Below are 17965 nucleotides of genomic sequence, written 5' to 3' on the forward strand. Positions count from 1 at the left end.
TAGGTATGTATTAAGAAGGTTTATTGAGTACATGTAGCTTGATAAAGTACCAAGCAGGTAGCCATACATACCTACATATGTATAGTGAGATGACGTATGTATTACGAAAGCCCCCGCTTCCATATTTACATGTACCTGGTCAGATGTATCAATGATGTACTTGATCACATTCAAGTTGAACTCTTCTGCCTACATAATCACAACTCAATCCTTTTTTCAACATACCTTGGGTACATACAAAGTTGTGGCCGAACAGGTTTATTTGCATCTCTTCGAGTTATCGATGATTGGTAGACCAATCAGTCACCAGAGATCCACCTATACCCTATAACCAGCATTCATACCAATGATACCATGCCAAGGTCTCATTCACGAGATAGGCGACGAGCGAAAATATCGGCACTAGGTTACATCTAGGTCAAGTCACGGGTGACTACATGCATGTCATAGGTACATACCTACTAGGATACCTCCAGGGCTGCTAGCTACTAGGTATATACATTAGGCCTAATATACATATGTATGTATGTAGGCTAGGGACATACATAGGCCATCAGTAGGTCAATAGCTAGGTCGGTTGGTTGGTGGGCTATACACACCGCCACAGAGAGCGTCGAGCACTACCTCCCTACATACTATTATTTCCATGGATGCATAATGGTTACTATCAAAGCTGACTACTGCAGACTTGAATACCAGGAACCTACCTTGGGTAGGCAGGTAGGTATATGTATAGACACTAATCTAGTAACATCGACACAGCCCCTCCATACTCACTTCTTCAATCTTCGAACGAACTCTTCCGCCGTAACGCGATGTGATTCGCTCAGGAGATGTGAAAGGCCCGGGTAATTCAGAATTTAGTATGTCACCGGCACGTCTTTAGTATCAGCACTAAAGCAATGCCGTGGTGCTATATCCAGAGTTCCAGAGTTCCAGAGTTCCAGAGTTCCAGAGTTCCACACGCCCTTTCTCGGCCCGTATTACGCTGTCGCAGTCCCGGCCCGGTATTTTTGTGGAATGCGGAATGTGGAATGTGGGCACTTATACTGACAATTTGACGCCGGTCTCAATGGGAATATTCCTCATGTGAAACTCTTCGTCTTGATTCGTCCACGTCCCAATCCTCCCTGGATTCAACCCCGAATATTAGCCACACTTCTCTTCTCTTTCTATCCGAAGAGACATTCTTAGTGGATATATACTGTTGTGACCAATAGGTCGGACAGCGTGGCCTGCGTATACCCGCGATCTCGGCTGTGATGCAATCACAACTCCGCGTATCAAAGTTGCTGAAGAAACTAGGGAGTCTAGCTCTATCAACCAGGAAATTACCAGTTCCTGGCGTCAGCCCAATCCGCATACATCCAGAGGGAGTTCACAGGGCGTACATAATGCGACGGTAACGAATTCAAACGTTCTAGAAATCCAACCTATCATATCATCACCTGCTAGATACACACCTTTATGCGGTGGTCATATCGTGGTATGTCCATATCATATTTCCAGAGCCCCCACGACATTGCATGTCTAGCATAATGCCTTGTATCAGTTATCGTGTTGCTTTCGCCATTAGATAGTCCTATGAATTAAAAAGACTTCTTTGGATAAGAGTCCGCATAGTACGAAGTATAGCCAGAGTATAGCTTTTCTTTATGGATACGTCTCTGCCTACCTACTCTTATTGTTAGATAATGGGATGTTATACCTACTGACCATTATTCTCAGGGATCCATGTCCCCGGCGGAGGCATGAAGTTCTGATTTACCAAATGGTGGCAGGTCTTTGTTTCCCGACTAACCCCTACATCGTGTGCGATATGCCTACCTACCTAGGTATGCACTAGGTTAGGTAGGTCCCTACATATCAGGTCACACTTCAGTCACTGCATGGAAGCCTGTCAGCGATTGGACATTATCAGGCTAGTAGCGGTACAATGCACAGTCTAGGGCGTCCGAGATGTGATTCCTTATTCCCCGGGAGGGCTTGCTGACGCAGGGATCTAATGTCTATAGATAAAGGGCGCCCGCCAAAACTAAGCTCACTCTCTTGGAGATATTGTAGAAAACTTACCACAGCCTTTCAACTTTAGAAATATAATCTCATTTATGTGTGACACCAACGTCATGTTGATTGAATCGGCAGTAGGAAGCTTGGACATCCCTCACGGGAAAGAGGTAAACCCCCCCGTGTCATCACTAGAGGCTGGTTCCGTGAAACTGGTCGATGACGATACCACATCTAATGCTCCATCGTCTCCCGTTGCGACGGATGTTGGGACTGTTTTCGACAGGCGCCTCGTCGTGGGAGGCGAAGGTAACTACCTACACTTAGATGACGGACGCGAGATACTTGATGCTTGTGGAGGGGCTGCTGTAGCAGTGAGTACGCTTCCTAGGCCTGAAAATCCTATTCGGATACTTCTTCATTCTTCCTTCCATCGAGACGTAACCCTGTCTCTAATGGTATCAAAATCTCTATGAATATTGACATAAGTCTTACAGTGCATTGGTCACGGCGTGCAAGAAGTATCCGACGCTATTGTCGCCCAGGCAGCTACTGTCTCCTACGTTCCCTGGGGCTTCTTCGACAGCCAGAGCCGACGAGATCTATGCAAATGGTTAACGGACAGTTCTGGGGGGCACTTCACCAAAGCGTGGATCATGTGTTCAGGTTTGTCAAGTCCTCGGCCCCTATATATCCGGTGCTCTGGCTACAACTTCGTGGATATTAGGTTCTGAAGCGGTGGAAGCTGCAACAAAGCTTGCCCGCGAGTATTTTGTGTGGACGGGTGAGCCCCAGCGCATCAATTACATCGCCAGACAGGAGTCGTACCATGGGACCACCCTGGGAACACTATCTATAGGAGGACACCTAAGTAGACGGGGCCCGTTTGAACCACTCCTGATGCCCAATGTTTATCGAATACCAGCTTGCAACCCTTATAGACAGAGATATGCAGGAGAATCTGATGACGAGTTTGTCTCTCGCAAGGCGGGCGAGCTAGAGCAAGCGTTTATTAGGGCTGGGCCCAATACTGTGGCGGCATTCATAGCCGAGCCTGTCGTTGGGGCTGCTGCCGGCTGCTTGCCCTCTGTCCCTGGCTACTTCCCTGCTATGAAAGCCGTGTGCGATAAATACGGAGCCCTGTTCATATTAGACGAGATCATGTGTGGGATGGGAAGAACGGGAACCCTCCATGCTTGGCAGCAAGAAGGCGTCATCCCTGATATACAAACACTAGGGAAGGGCCTTGGTGGCGGCTACCAGCCAGTCTCTGCCGTCCTAGCAAGCAAGAAAATCGAGCAGGCGATGACAGCAAAGAACGCAACCTTCACGCACGGGCACACGTACATGGACCATCCCATCACCTGCGCCGTAGCGCTACGGGTGCAGCAAATTGTTCAGCGCGAGAACCTCTTACCCAATGTCCAGGCCCAAGGCCAGTACCTAGAGGAACTGCTCCGAGACAGGCTGGGAAGCCATCCCAATGTCGGCGACATCCGGGGCAAAGGTTTGTTCTGGGGCGTCGAGTTTGTCCGAGACAAGGAGACCAAAGAATCATTTGACCCAGAATTGCAGCTCTCGCGCCGCATCCACGAGGCGACCTTGCGCCCCCCTCACAACATGGCAGTCTACTATGGCCAGGGGTGCGCTGGGCACAGCAGGGGCGACCATATCATGATCATGCCTGCGTATAACATCACTCGGGAGGTTGTGGAGACTATAGTTGATACGTTTGCCGCTGTAGTCAATGACTTCTTCAGCAAGCCGGAGATAGGGGCGGGCAATTGACGAGCTGGGCTGGTGCCAGAAGCCTAGATTAGGTAGTAGGTATCTATCTGCTAGGTAGGCAACAGGCAGGAGAAATAAGGCAAAAAAGGAATTTTATAACTCGATATAAAGAGCGGTTTCTACAATGGTAAAGGGGTTTGCTTAGGTATAAATGAGGGACGATGACGCAGATATATCGTAACGCTACCATCTCCACTCCGTCTCCCATCCTCTTCTCTTTTAGGGCAGCAAATCTTCATCTTACTTTCAATAATGACAGGTCATCGGAGAAAGGAAATTTCATGCAATAACGATTACATATGTACTTGATTTCTTTTCTTTTTTGTGATTTCTACCAGTGAAAATTGAGTGAACTCATCCCGAGTCCATGGACACGGTAAATGACGCGATGGCTTGTTTTCTGCTTCATACACGTTACATTTCATTGGCTGGTGTGTATGTGGTTGGGTGTACTGTACATATGTAGGTAGGTAGGTACAGTTGATACCTATATTGTATGTAGCAATGTGGAGATACACGTTATATACAACAACAACAACAACAACAACAACAACACCAATCAGGTATTGTTACTATCTGATTTTCTCTCCTACATATTCATGCTTCCTACGAATAATAGTCTTTTCGTCAGCTATACACCAGGTACCTACCACCTACCTATCTACTTACGTTACTTGAGCTATCCGAACGTAAAACCCTGTCTAAACCCCCCAAGCAATCACGACGAAGACCGGCTGGCTACAACGACCCTCCCGTAACCTGCCTACCTGGGTGCCTACACACACACCCGCCCGAGAATATATTTTCCCCTCATACCCACGCTATCATACATCATACGTTGCGTGTGGGGGGTCCGATGCTCGGGCCGTAGTACGGAACTTCGTTCATCGGCCCGGTTTTAACTGGCTTGGCTTTGGGGGGGAAAGGGGGGAAGCCGTGTACGTGTACGGGAAGGGAGCGGATTGGCTACGTGCTTTGAACACAACGGTTACTCCTCTTCGGATAGCTACAGATGGTAGGTAGGTAGGTAGGTAGGTAGGTAGGTAGGTAGGTAGGTAGGCAGGTAGATCAAGGGTATTAATAGGTACCTAATATACTGAGATTAGGCAGTGTACTCTGGGCATGCATACATTGACTACGGGTACGTTTGTTTGGCTGGTGGACTGAGCTAACCTATGTAGATGAAAAAGAGCTCGGGTTGAGATTTGGGGAGGGGGGGGGAGATCCGCGCGAGGTAGGTAGAGTTGCCTAGGTTACCTACCTAGGTAGGTATGTACTTGATTCTAGCCAAGACCTGTGCTATGCGAAATCATCTCCGGCCTATTTGCTGGGAAGATTAGGCATATACTATCTAGAAGAGCGAGGCCACAGGTGTTTAGACCGGGCAGAGATAGAGTCAAGCTATGTATGTGCCTACATGCACAGTCGCAGGCAAATAGGGGGAGGGTTACCGTCGGGAACGGGCAAGGGCTAGGGATGAAGGATCTACTACCTACCTATGTAGGTAGGCAAGCGGAGATAATTATCAATATTTAGCAAAAGAAAAGATAGTCTGCGGTGGCAGTATACCTAATTCAATATGCCAAGTTATAGGCCAGATCGAATTGGTAGGTATTCTCGCAACCGATGGATTACCTACAGGTAACTAACGTAAGGTAACGTAGTAAGTGCCTACCTAAGTATGAGCCCTTGTTCACCACTCAATCATCATCATCATCCTCATCGCTGTCACTCGACCAGCCTTCCTTATAGCTGTCCGCAATCTCAGCGAGTTCGTTGCCTATGGTCTCGCGGTCTTCTAGACCGAGCGAGCGGACGACAGTGGTGCGGAGCGCCTTCACTTTATCTGTTACGGTCGAGTCCGTGGACAGTGCTGTCTGAACGGACAAGTGATCCTTTATGGGATGGCCGTATTTGTCCGCGAATATCTTGGGATAGCTGTCGATGATCGGGAAGGCCATTCGCGAACGGTAGCTGCGTCAGTCAGTCAAGAGTAAAAGTTAATAGCATGTCACGACCTCCAACTCACTTGTGGACCTTGGAGCGGCGCTGCATGCCATTTCTACCTCTCTCCCTCATCTCCAGGTCGTCGCGAGCATGAGCTGCGTCTAAGTTTTGCAGCCCTCTATCTGCTAGGACCTGACTAAAAATGTGACGCTTCCGACGTCTTCGGTTTGGATCGACGTTGAGGTCTTGAGGGGACGATAGATCGATGTCCAAAGCCACACTCCCTTTCTGTGAGCCAGACTCGGAATCGTCCTCCATACTTGTCCCATGCCCATTCCCGTTACCCACCGCTTCTCCTCGGCCATTTAAGCCGTTGGAGGTTCTGGGTGCGCTGCCGTTTTGCTGGGAATCCGGTGTCTCGAATATACTCATCTCCAGGTTCGCGATAGTCTGTTTTCCAAACACGTTCAAGAGGTCTGCCATGTTACCAAGGTTACTCGAGTATATACGATCAGTGGTCTTTAGTCGGGTATATAGTGTCATGCTTTCTAGAGCAGCAGCAAAGAGGGCGGATACGTGCCAAGGAGATGAAGCATCAAGTCGTATGGACGAGGGTAGGGGCTTCTCAGGTAAAGCGAGAGGAACAACTAGTGATGCCTGTGAATTGAGCTCGGCCAGGGTCCGGGCCTTGTTTACTAACTTCAACATTCTCTTTTCCTGTTTTGTTGTTGTCAGTGTATGATGATTCCGTGATATGCTACTGAGTATCCTGATAGATTTATAGAAGAGAAATATAATATACCCTTGGTAGCCCCCTCGAAGGCTCCTGGACTCCAAAGACCCATATAGGAATCTTACCATACTCATCCCTGAGTCGCTCTATGTACTTAGCTGCAAACCCGCCCCAGGCATCATCTATGCCGGTCATGATCTGAAATCCTTGCATCTGGTCTGCCTCCTCGACGAAAGGGCGAAGATCTCTATCTGGAAGATCGTGCTCCTTGTCGAGGGAAGCGAAGAGGTCTTCACCCATATGCCATTTCTCAAAGGGCTGGATAGTCGAGTTGAGCTCATACTCGCTGAGTTGGATGATAGACCTCGGATGGAAAAAGATGCGATTGAAGTCAGACCAGTATCTGACCGTGCTCGTGTTGAGCTCCGGAGGTGTCTGGCCAGTATCGAGGCTCTCCTGAAATGCACTTGTCTCTATGGGCGGCTGTCTGTGGACCACCATCTGGCCAGGCCACAAACTACTAGAGGCAGCATCATCGCCTATCTCATACAACGCATTAATCTTTCTCAGAGTGCCAAACCCCCCCTTTAGATCATAGATGACTGTCCTAGGCGTGAAAGTGTCGGAGCCATCAGCGCCAAGGCCTGGCCTGAAATGAACATTGTGGTCGATGGGTGACTCCTCATCGGTGCCGTAGGTGAAGTAGGATTCCTGGGTATTCCAGAAATGAGTGGCCAAGTAGTTGCTCTGTTGGCCGAGTTGTAGAGTAATTATCTCACGCATGGCAAACAGATGAAGTTGTAACTGTTGTATACCTTGGGTGGGTACCTAGGTATAGTACGGTATTATTAGTACCAGGTAGAGTGATACTATTATCCTCTACTTTATGCAATATATGGATGGATCTTATGTAATTTCATAAACTTAATGCTTCCGCCAATTGCCGCTTGCATTTATGTAAGCTTAACTTTATGCTTATCGTCGGTTCAAATAGTTTACTTGTCCAAACATCATACATCGAAACATCCAACATCCAAACATCCAACATCTCTAAAGACAATACAAGAAAATACAAGTCAGACCTTTCATTTGACCACAGCTCCAACCATCATACATCATTACCCACACAATGGCGACCCTCTCACAAGAGTGGGAATCCTTCAAGACACCTCCCACCAAGGAGCTGTCGCCCATCCCCAAGGCCGGCGAAAAGGCGCCCGTGCATCCCAGCCTCGAACTTCCCACCGACAAACCCACCATCATCGTCTTCTTGCGTCATTGCGGCTGTCCCTGTAAGTCCCTCTCCTTCCAAGACTTCTAGCTCCATATCCCTTCAAAAGATAGAACCCTTCCTAACCAATAACATCTCCCACGCCATTACAGTTGCCGAAAAGACCTTCAAGCGGCTGACCGCGCTCTCGACGCAGCACAAGGACGTGCACTTCATCGCGGTATCGCACTCGTCGCCCGAGGCCACGGAGCGCTGGGTGATCGAGGTGGGGGGCAACTGGGAGGTGCAGGTGATCGTGGACTACGAGCGCGAGCTGTACGCCCAGTGGGGGCTCGGCATCTCCAACACCTGGCACGTCCTCAGCCCCCTCACGCTCTACAACACCTTCCGCCTCGGCAAGGACGAGAACATCTGGAACCGCGCCACCGAGAGCGGCAACCGCTGGCAGATCGGCGGCGCCTTCTCCCTCGACACCACGGGAACCGTCAAGTGGGCCAAGCCCGCCGCCTCCGCCGACGAGCTCCCCGACCTCGAGGCCGCGCTTAAGAGTCTCGGCATCAAGCCCAAGCCCAAGCCCAAGCCTGAGCCGAGGACCGATGGCTTTCTATGAACGCTTTCCCTACCTTTGGCTCTTTTATTTGGTTTTTCTTTTCCTTCCCTGCTTTGCATAGAGTTAGAGTCATGTTATAGTATAGCCGGCTTCTTGGCGTACAGGGGGGGTCATTTGTTGTATTTGATGTTTTGGAGTGACTGCGGACGAGATAGAATGACGGGATGATTTGTTTACGGCTAATGGTTAATGAACAATGAGGGGAGTGGTTCCCGTTTATATTACATTTCATAGAACGGCCTGTCAGCCACCATTGTCATGATCAGATCAGCCATAGGATCCCGCTCGGCTCTGAAATTCAAATTCTTGTAGGCGTATGTACTTCTACGCTTACCTATATTTCGTATACCTACCTACCTTGAGTAAATTCTATCAGTAGTGAATGACTACTATGTCTAGTCTCCTTTGAAGCCGCATGAGCACGAGATATTTTCCGAGAGGGATCCCTTAGTCAGCTGATAGGCGGCTGTTTCGAGCTCCTTTTCAACACCTAGATATGAGTATCCTCTTGATCGATATCTTTGATTGCTCTCCCCTGTTACGTACCTGCGGGTTAATCGAGTTTCTTGATCGCGTATCACGTCGCTGCTCTCCATTACGGGTTGGCTAATGGATCTCGCAGATACCCTCTCAAGTTGTTAGCCATCATCATCATGGCCTACGGCTATTCCCTAAGTCATGTCCTAACAGAATGAAGAGCTAGATGCGTTGAAACCTAGGCAGGAAGATCGTGACTTTGATCAATATACCCGCAAACTCTATGTGCTTGTGCTTGTGCCGCTAACCTCGCTCCTTGATGGATCCACAGACATTCCGCTATGTGACTAACTATTGTTCAGACTGCTAGTTAGCTGTGATGTGGCAGTAAATAAGTTAGGGGACTGATGTTGAGAGCAATATGGCACGGCAGCGTACCTATACTAAATAAGTACCTACCATAGGTATGTATATCCAGAGATATGCTCGTGAGGTTGAGAGGCAACCAGAGTACCTACATAATCTCGTAGAGAACCCCACGGGTTTGAGTTTAGGTACTATAGCCAGCATATCCATATGCCGCTCTTGCACGTACATTACTTCTGCATACACAGTATTCAAACAGCAGTTCTCATAGTTTCTACACCAGACTTAGGCTACCAAGCATGATGTAATTTAACCCAACCCATTCCAATCCAGGCAGAGCCCCTGTATTATCACGATCAGGTAATCTACCCTCGACATCTTGTATCCTCACTACGGTAGTTCCCGTCTTAAAACCCATCAACAACCAGTCGTTCATAAGAGATAGCAATCTACTTGCCAGGATACGATAAGTATTTCCAGGTTGACGACGAGGTCCGATCGCCTCCAGGGTCCCCTTCGGCAGCCATGACGTGACCCGGCCGATGATCATACAGAGGGCGCTAACGGGGTGCGTGACTGGCAGGTTACCTCTGTCTACCCAGTCCATATGCTATGGCCTCTAGATATATCTGTGCGCTTTGCTATGACTCCCTGATTCGGAGCGGGAATACCTGAACGCGGCTTGGGTAGTTGCCGGATTCGGGGAAAAGGAAAAGGATAGCCCACCTATGGTCTAGAGGGAGCTCGTCTTACCTAACTGGGTATTATCGAACCATCCAGGTTCATGATCTATTATTGCCAACTTTCATTGGCTGGCTATTCCACGGCCCCCATAGAGAGGCAAGTCGATGGCAATATTCTAGATTCGCCTTCTGCATCGAATTGCCACGTGAATTCGGAGGATTTTCAATCGTTGGGGACATTTCCTTTCGAACTCTGTTTAGATCCATCTTAGTAAACGTATCTAAGATGGATTTCATAAGAAATACAGTTCCATGAATCTACGATTTTGTAGGACTTTATCGAGACCAAAGTCTGGTTAGGATCTTAAAATAGCACCTCGGATTGCAAACGTCCGAATGCACAAGGCTGGTAACATCGGCTGGGCGAGACAGGGCTTACTATGATAGGATTCTCCAGTTGCCTATGCCCACGTTGAGCCCTAAGTAGTAATGCGGCGGGGTAGGGTAGTCGGGATTGTTCATACATAGTTGAGAGGCAACCATGATCTACGAGCACTTCGCCTCGAGGTGATTTACCGACGAACCCTGATCCTCGTCGAGAATACTTCTGGACTGCTAAACATTTATGCCGCAGTCGGTTGCCAAGGAGAAACGTTCAGGGTCTGTCCAACGGGAGTGTCCAGGAGCCCACGACAGTTTCAGAAGACGATCGCTCTCTCCCCGTCGGTGGGGCCGGTTCGCTGCCGGATAGCCCCGGTGACCGGATCACAGATCGATCTAGTCTCGGAGAATACCTCACATAGTGGGCTCACAACTGGGCCTATTAGCCCACTTGTGAGCCAGAAACTGTGCCTCAAAACCTGAGAAATCTGACAGTGGTGTTCATGGGTTCTGGGGAAATGACGGTGGTGCGTTGGGCGGGGAGGGACAAACATAGGGGTTGTGATCCTACGGCATACAGCTAAACCAGAAAAGGACAAGAAGTATATCTGAGGCTGTAGGTCAGATAGGACTACTTCGTAACATCGTCGTGGTAACTGCCGTCCACACACACACATACACTACGAGGCCGGTAGACTCTAGAGGCCATTTAGTGTAGACTCGACATCAAAAAGGGCTGAAACTCAAAACACTTAGCTGCCAGCGTTTCAGAATTTCGCCTGGTAGGAGAAGAGTTCGGGTCAAAGCACAGAGGACCCACGAGGGATGGCATGGTGGCCTGGGTCCTAGCTCAGTAGGGTCGTGGTCAGGCGGGGGGTCGTAGTGAGAAACTTTCTAATTGCGGTTCATAAACCACGATTGGGGAAGGTGTAAATTGTCCGAAAGGGTGAAACGAGTCGATCTCTGGGGAGCCAAGCCTTAACCTAGTAGAAGTCATCACGAACTCTAGGAAAGTAATGCCGAGATATGAAACAACGACAAACAGACTGATAAGATGGCATTGCATACAAGCCTACCTACACACCTACATACATATCATCAGCTCGTCAAGTGATCCAACTGAAGCATCGTTGGGAACTTTGAACCTACCTACATACAATATATGTATCTGTTCGTAGCAATAGGTAAGCACAAGGTGAGAGTGAAGGATTGTATATACTACTAGTAGTACATACCAACAGTAAGTAGCTTGACTCCTACCAAGATATGTAGTTAGGTAGGTATGGATGATTGGGCTATCCATCTAGGTAGTCTCTTTCTCTCTCTATGTATGTCGGCGTGGTTTCTTGCCGCCAACATCAAGTTCGAAGTCATGGGTCTTGTCGAATCTAGGCCGTCTCGTCTTCAATGGTATGCACGCGCCCAATCGTGCTCACAAGTCACAAGCTTAGTTAATCCGCTCGGGCGGGATGATACTGGTGTGGATATCTGACGGGACAATAACCTAATTGGAATTAATTGTAATGTTATTATAAGCTACTGTCGCTACATAGATGTGTAGCTAGTAGGTACTAGGTAGTATAATACCCTAGATTAGGTATGTAAGTGCTTAGCAGCAACCTAGTGTGGTGTAGTGTAGTGTTGTAGTAGAAGAAAACATGGCATAATGGCCTTACCTAGTAGTTACTACTAGTAGTACCTACCTACTAACTATGCAGTAGCAGCTGCCTAGTAGGCATTTCAAAGTCGTCACATTTCCTAATTCAATGTCCTTTCTGTTCTGGAAGAACCTGTGACGAGCTAATCCTCGTTCAAGTAATTACACCCTGGAGAGTTCGATAGGCGGCTGTTTCAGAAGTTGATGAACCTGGTCCTTCACAACCTGACCGCCCACAAAAACATGTAAGGTACGGCTGGTACGGGATGAGATTGACAGCTTAAGATGTGGTTGTGGAGCAGTCTAACTCCTTAGAGGGAACATTTCTCGGTGCTTTCAAGGTTGATTGCGGCCCACGTTCATGCAGAATCCAGGCACACCAATGAGATGATAGAACTCTTTGGCCCATCCGCGATTTGGTAAAGGTTGGAGCGTGATAGTTGACTACCCTGGATTGCATCAATTAGGTTCATCGTGCCGGGTCTATCCCGTTTCAGAATTATCCATGAATAATCATTGGAGTTTTCATTGGAGTTCTTCATTGATGAAGCTTGTAGCGCAGTCAGCGTAGTAAGTCGGGTGTGGCTTTTTCTCGATAGCATCATATAAAGATGAATAGAAACAAGTGGCTTACCTACTAGTAGTACATAGTACTAACTACTACCTAGTAGTATTCACCTAAACATGTAATAAGTGTCAATAAGCAAGTAGGAGTAATAAGCTCCTAGTCAACCACATGACCTGCACCCTGCCATTTGCATTCGATTAGTGTGTACTACTACGTAGATACATAGTACTTGTCTAACCTATTTGATATGTACCTAACCTTAACATGTACCTACTCGGGTTTGGGCAGGCTGTGAAGGCAACTGTAATGATAACGTGGAGTAGGTACTAAACAAGGTACTCTAGTCTCACGGCGCTTGCCGTTCTCGATAGTAGATAGTACGATATGACGGCTCGCTGCATAAGTTCCAAGCTTTCTCTTAGACCATATGTAATACATAGTAACATAGTACCATTTTAACTTGTTTGCATATTTCTCTATCCCACCACCCAATCAATCATAGCCAACGACGTTGATCTCGACGTGCCTGCAGATCTTTTTTCCTCTCACTCTAAGACGGACACTAAGAATAACCTTTTTGTGCGAGTGTGTGTGTGTGTGAGATCATACGCATCTTGTCATAGTACATAGTAGAGCCGCCATCCAACACTGCAAGAATGGTCTCATCCATGCCGCTTATTCGTTGCCCCCCTCCCTTACAGGCTTACACACACCAATCTCACTCTCCAGCGGGTATCTATAAAGTGCCAAGCATTCGGACAACACGAGATCTATGGTCCAGACGCAATGAAGATTTCTATTTCTGTTCTTTTGCCTGCGGCCATGGGCGACCGGTAAGGGAGGGAAAAATCTGAGGGAGCCAATCAAGTGACTGAGGATCTCACGCCCCCGACTTTCCAAGCGCTGCAACAAATCTGTCCAACTCAACTACCCAGCCACGTCATTGGTCTGTAGTGTAGCCAGTCAGCCAGTAAAGGGTCATGCCAATGCAGGAACAAGCTTAATAGACGTTTGAAACATAGCATCTACGGGATCTATCTAGATTATATTAGTTGATACATACCTACCAGCCGCCTATACACCATGCTACGAACCACGATGACCAGCCCCCATATACTATGTAGCTCCACACATGTACACATGGCTGCTCAACAACCCAACCGATTACATACTTACGTATGGATTTCCATCGGGCACCTGTGGCTTCAAGTTTGACCATTTATCTTTCGGCATAGTGCGGAGTACTTGTTCATCGCAAGCAATCACAGATGCTTATCAACCGCCGCCGTGCATCAACAACGTGCCAGAATGGCAAATAAGACGAGGGGCAAACTTCGATAAGGTTTCCTGTCTATACGTTTGGGATGATAATCCGCTCCAGGATTGGCTTACCCCAGGAAGAGATGTGTTTATGACTTTCTTCATTGGGGGGTTTGAAGGATATCTTTGGCAAAGGGATGGGCCTTGCCTAGAAACTACGTAGTAAGCTAATGAGGTCTCGTGGGTTCGTGAAACTTACCCATCGATAAGCTACGCTTGCTTAAGATATTGAATGCGATGCATTGGGCGCATTCCTAATCCCAATGCTGCGTTGGAAGCCGATGAAATTGTAGAGGAGCCATGCAGTTCGTGTTGATGTGACTTGGAAGCTTCCCCCTCCTTCTTCTTGCGTATGAGCAGGATGGCTACCTGCAAGATACGAACACCCGAAGCTGCTTTTTTTAGCCCAACCTAACACTAAAAAGCCAAAAAATTAATATCATCTCTTCTCGTTTGTGTAGTCGCGATCCCAAAGTGTAACACTGGTTCGCCCCCCCCGGGACTAGTCCTGGAAAGACCGAAAATTGCGATGCTGGAGGTGAAGGTAAGCTTTAGGCAGCGTAAGGGGCTCGGATCGATCAAGCGAAAGGACGCATGCCCCCGGCACATTTTCATGTGGCTGACCTCTGGATCGAGTGAGGGCTGGCCGAACTACGCCCGAGTCGTAGTATAGATGTAGTGTAGATGGCTCAAACTTCAATCGATATGGTCGTTTCAAGTTTCGAATCATGCTGATTACGGTTATCAAACGAATCCCCTAGACCCCCATCATCCGTCCGTTTACACAAGCAAGAAACCGGGAGGCTTCATGGGAAACATCATTGCCGTGCCTTTCCCAATGCGATGAAGTGTTGAATCTCTGATTGGGGGATAATACATACCATCCTGTTTTTGCAAAGCTCGATAATAGCACGTACAGTAGTACGGGTCATGGGAGAACTTGAAGACACAATCTGATATTAACCCTCACTATCCATTAATATAAATGTTTGTAGTATTTGGGCCCTTTTCAAGGATCTGTATTAATATTATACCTACTATTGTGTTGGGATAAGGCTACTAGCTAGGGAACACATTCGCGGGACATGGGAGCCGGCGGGCGTAGCCTTGAAATAGGTGTTCTATGTACAAACCTGGGAAGGGGACGGGTCCCTTACCGACGGAATGGATTTGCAAGTTTCCAAGGTTGCCTCCAAGGTTGCACAGACATTGGAATATAATCCGGCCATGTATTGGATCATATTACATACATATACATCCATACCTACCTAAGGTCCTAAACACCTATATGTAATAGTTCACGAGAATCAATGGACTTGTATATGCACTATGACAATAGTAGATCTTAGATGGAGAGAATGCGTTCTTCAAAGAGCTTAAGGTCAATGCAGGAGCTTGTTCCGCTGCTGGCTCTCTATCATGTATGCGATGTCATGCATGAATGTGGAGGAATACACATGTACGGTTCCTGGTAGTATTGATTAATGTTCCTATTCTTACCTGCACATGTGTACTGCATAGTACCCCTACAGTATGGCAGTACACTATATTAACCTCAAGTGCTAACCTACATAAGAAGGTTAGGTACCTAGGTAGGTAGTATTCCAAGTTACTAACCTACTAACTAAGTATGTAGGGTAAGGGTAAAGTTGATCAATGGCAGGTTGGAGGTTGTATTGGTTGGATGACGCGTTGTCATATAGAGCTTAGATGGGAATGTTGGAAATGCTGATTGGACGGAAAGGATGCAATTGCACAAAAGATGAACATTGAAGATTGAAAATGGTGAAATGGATGGATAAGATCCAAGGAGAGGTTAGCGCTTGCCATCTGGTGCTAGCTCCATTTTCTGAAGCAGTGCGCCAGGCATGTTTCAGAATAACAGGGTAGTAACAGGGAAGTTTGGAAGTTCACAGGGATAGAGGGATCCGCGTACCAATGGTAACACCCAGCATTCAGCGTTTTCCCTTCTTGGCACCTTTCGGTACGAATAATTATCATGGATTGGGCAGGTACATGCTTTGGCACTGACCACATGCACTAACCACATGGGCACTTTCTCATCTGCCCTGGCTGCCTAGTACCTACAGGTAGATACATTTAACTAGGTACCTGGATATAACTGCTCCGCTTAAAGCAGCCGCTGAATGTGCTAATTCGCTGGAGAGAACCTTGCAACCATGTAGCACTAATATAATATATCGCTAAGTTTAACTACATGGCCATACATACTACATACTACATACTACTAGTAGTACATACTATTATTAGTTTTGAGGTCAATGTGTGGAAATAATATTATGTGTTTTAATTGTCATTAATAATATCACGATCATATGGATACATGTACAGACTATTCTCGTGATTTTTCATTTCGACATCGACACTGGCCATGTAATTTATGTGTGTGTCTGTCAAAATTCAACCTTCGTAAGTAGCTACTCAAATTCAATTAGTTAACTATCACATAGCCTCAAATGCTCGAAGATTGCAATGACTGGTAATAGATCCTTTTTCGCTTCGAATAGGTTCCCCTGCGGTTTACCTTGTTCCTGTCATATGCGATGCACTAGCACACGGAGATTACACGCTGACCCATCGCCCCAATCGAATTTGCATTTGTTGTACTATGTAATAGAGCTTGTCTAAGACTTCAAATAATTAGCAAAGAAAGAAAATAGGGCAGCACACTGAGCACAGGGAAAACTGATGAACCAATCCAGAGACACAATGGTCCAACAGGGTCAAGACTGTCTTGTGGCATTCTTTGTTGCATTCATATCCGCCATTTGTGGTATGCCAAAAGGCATATTTGATAGCCTTGTACCAAAGTACCGCGATGATGGGGGAAATGTGTACCGTACTAGGTAATATATATGGCCGCGTAACGAATTTACAACTGTGCTGGATGAACACGCAGCTTAATAAACTACAGTGGGATGCCATGTCACTATACCATAGTTGGAGGAGCTTCGTGATACACGCTGCCTTAACTTTTGACGAGCCCCCTATTCATTTGGAGCATGTAAGCCAATAGCATACTAGGGACGATTCTTCATATCGAGGCTAGTATCACCAATACGAAAATAGCATACGACCTCAAGGCATAGTTTATTGATGATAAGGATATACATCTTTTTGATGCCTTTTCTCTCTTATCCTAGGAGTCGACCCATGTATTTGAATACTACGGTCGACAAGTAGATAGTGTAAGCATGTACGAAGTACACATGCACATATGTGTGGTGCAGCTCAAGCTCTACACACATACATACATACATACATATGGCATGTCGACGACTTACATATGTACACACTTATGCACCTAACTCCGCAACATCCCCCTGGATTGTAGATGGCAACATGGAAAGGGAAACCTGCTTGGTACCTCATGTACCCTACCCTACCCTAGGTAGATATGTACATACAGAGTAGTAAATCACGTCAGTGCAAACCTAGCGGACTAGCGAATATGTGCATAAATTCGTTATTAGCACAAGTCGAGGGAACTCCGCGAAGCATGAGCATGGGATGGAGTGGGCACTGGGTAGGCCAGAAGGACCGTGTGCTCAGTCCACGACTCCACGTAAATAGACCCTGGCAGCTGCCTGGTAACCTGCTTCCAAGGTAGCACTCGCCCGTCTATTCATTCTTGTCACTTAACCATCCCTGCCTTCTGTGGAAGAGCTAGAGATATCCCCCGAAAGATGATTTCGGGCGAGGCGCACATAGTCACACACGATCGTCGGTCTCTAATTCTTTAAGAGATGTTACTGATGGAGAAAAACCAGGCGCTTTGTCCTCGGTAATGCATACATGATATGACTGCAAAATTGGTGCATACGAAGTAGGGGGAAAGGAAAGATGTTGGAGCGGGACTCTGTATTTTATAAGAACAGCTGGATTACGACATGTGCCGGAAAAGGGGCAAATTCGTTTTTATACCACATACAGTATGTACCTAGGTAAGTATGGATGCAATTTAATAGCATCTAGCGAAATAGGGCTGGGTCGAACGACTGCACCTGAGATTGCTTCTCTTTTACGCTGTACTGCATTCGTAAAAGGAGCCGAGGGCTGACCCTTGTGTACGAAATACGTACCTACATAGTTATTATCGACACAAGCCACCGTTCTTATTAATGGCTCTGGAGCACCTCTGGGAATTGGGTCAAACTTGCTCCGGACGAACGCCTC

General features: G+C 47.2%; 3 protein-coding genes across 3 annotated transcripts; 2 read left to right on the top strand and 1 right to left on the bottom strand.

The window, feature by feature from the left end:
- The first annotated feature begins 2579 nt into the window (after positions 1 to 2579).
- On the top strand, positions 2580 to 4033 carry GGS25DRAFT_477053 (pyridoxal phosphate-dependent transferase). The gene is made up of 2 exons (XM_049259823.1): positions 2580 to 2673; positions 2735 to 4033. The coding sequence occupies exons 1-2, from the start codon at positions 2664 to 2666 to the stop codon at positions 3793 to 3795; spliced, it is 1071 nt and encodes a 356-aa protein (XP_049120349.1). The 5' UTR covers positions 2580 to 2663; the 3' UTR covers positions 3796 to 4033.
- Positions 4034 to 4982: 949 nt separating this feature from the next.
- Positions 4983 to 7344, bottom strand: GGS25DRAFT_477057 (tubulin domain-containing protein; the record flags this gene model as incomplete). Its single annotated transcript, XM_049259824.1, has 3 exons — positions 6545 to 7344; positions 5825 to 6459; positions 4983 to 5769 (listed from the first exon to the last, which is right to left on the bottom strand). Coding segments are annotated over exons 1-3 (1619 nt in total), but the record flags the coding sequence as incomplete, so codon positions are not given.
- A 104-nt stretch (positions 7345 to 7448) lies between these two features.
- GGS25DRAFT_477059 (uncharacterized protein) lies at positions 7449 to 8777 on the top strand. The gene is made up of 2 exons (XM_049259825.1): positions 7449 to 7767; positions 7859 to 8777. Exons 1-2 carry the CDS (start codon positions 7605 to 7607, stop codon positions 8314 to 8316), a joined length of 621 nt encoding a protein of 206 aa, XP_049120351.1. The 5' UTR covers positions 7449 to 7604; the 3' UTR covers positions 8317 to 8777.
- Positions 8778 to 17965: the final 9188 nt, after the last annotated feature.

Source organism: Hypoxylon fragiforme (genome assembly GCF_022984875.1).
Source record: "Hypoxylon fragiforme strain CBS 206.31 chromosome Unknown GGS25scaffold_2, whole genome shotgun sequence".
Lineage (NCBI taxonomy): Eukaryota > Fungi > Ascomycota > Sordariomycetes > Xylariales > Hypoxylaceae > Hypoxylon > Hypoxylon fragiforme.

Excerpts from the sequence above, each read along its gene's own strand:
- GGS25DRAFT_477059 (XM_049259825.1), top strand. The coding sequence starts at position 7,605 with ATGGCGACCCTCTCACAAGAGTGGGAATCCTTCAAGACACCTCCCACC. Across the intron at positions 7,768-7,858 it reads GCGTCATTGCGGCTGTCCCT|TTGCCGAAAAGACCTTCAAG; the intron begins GTAAGTCCCTCT and ends ACGCCATTACAG.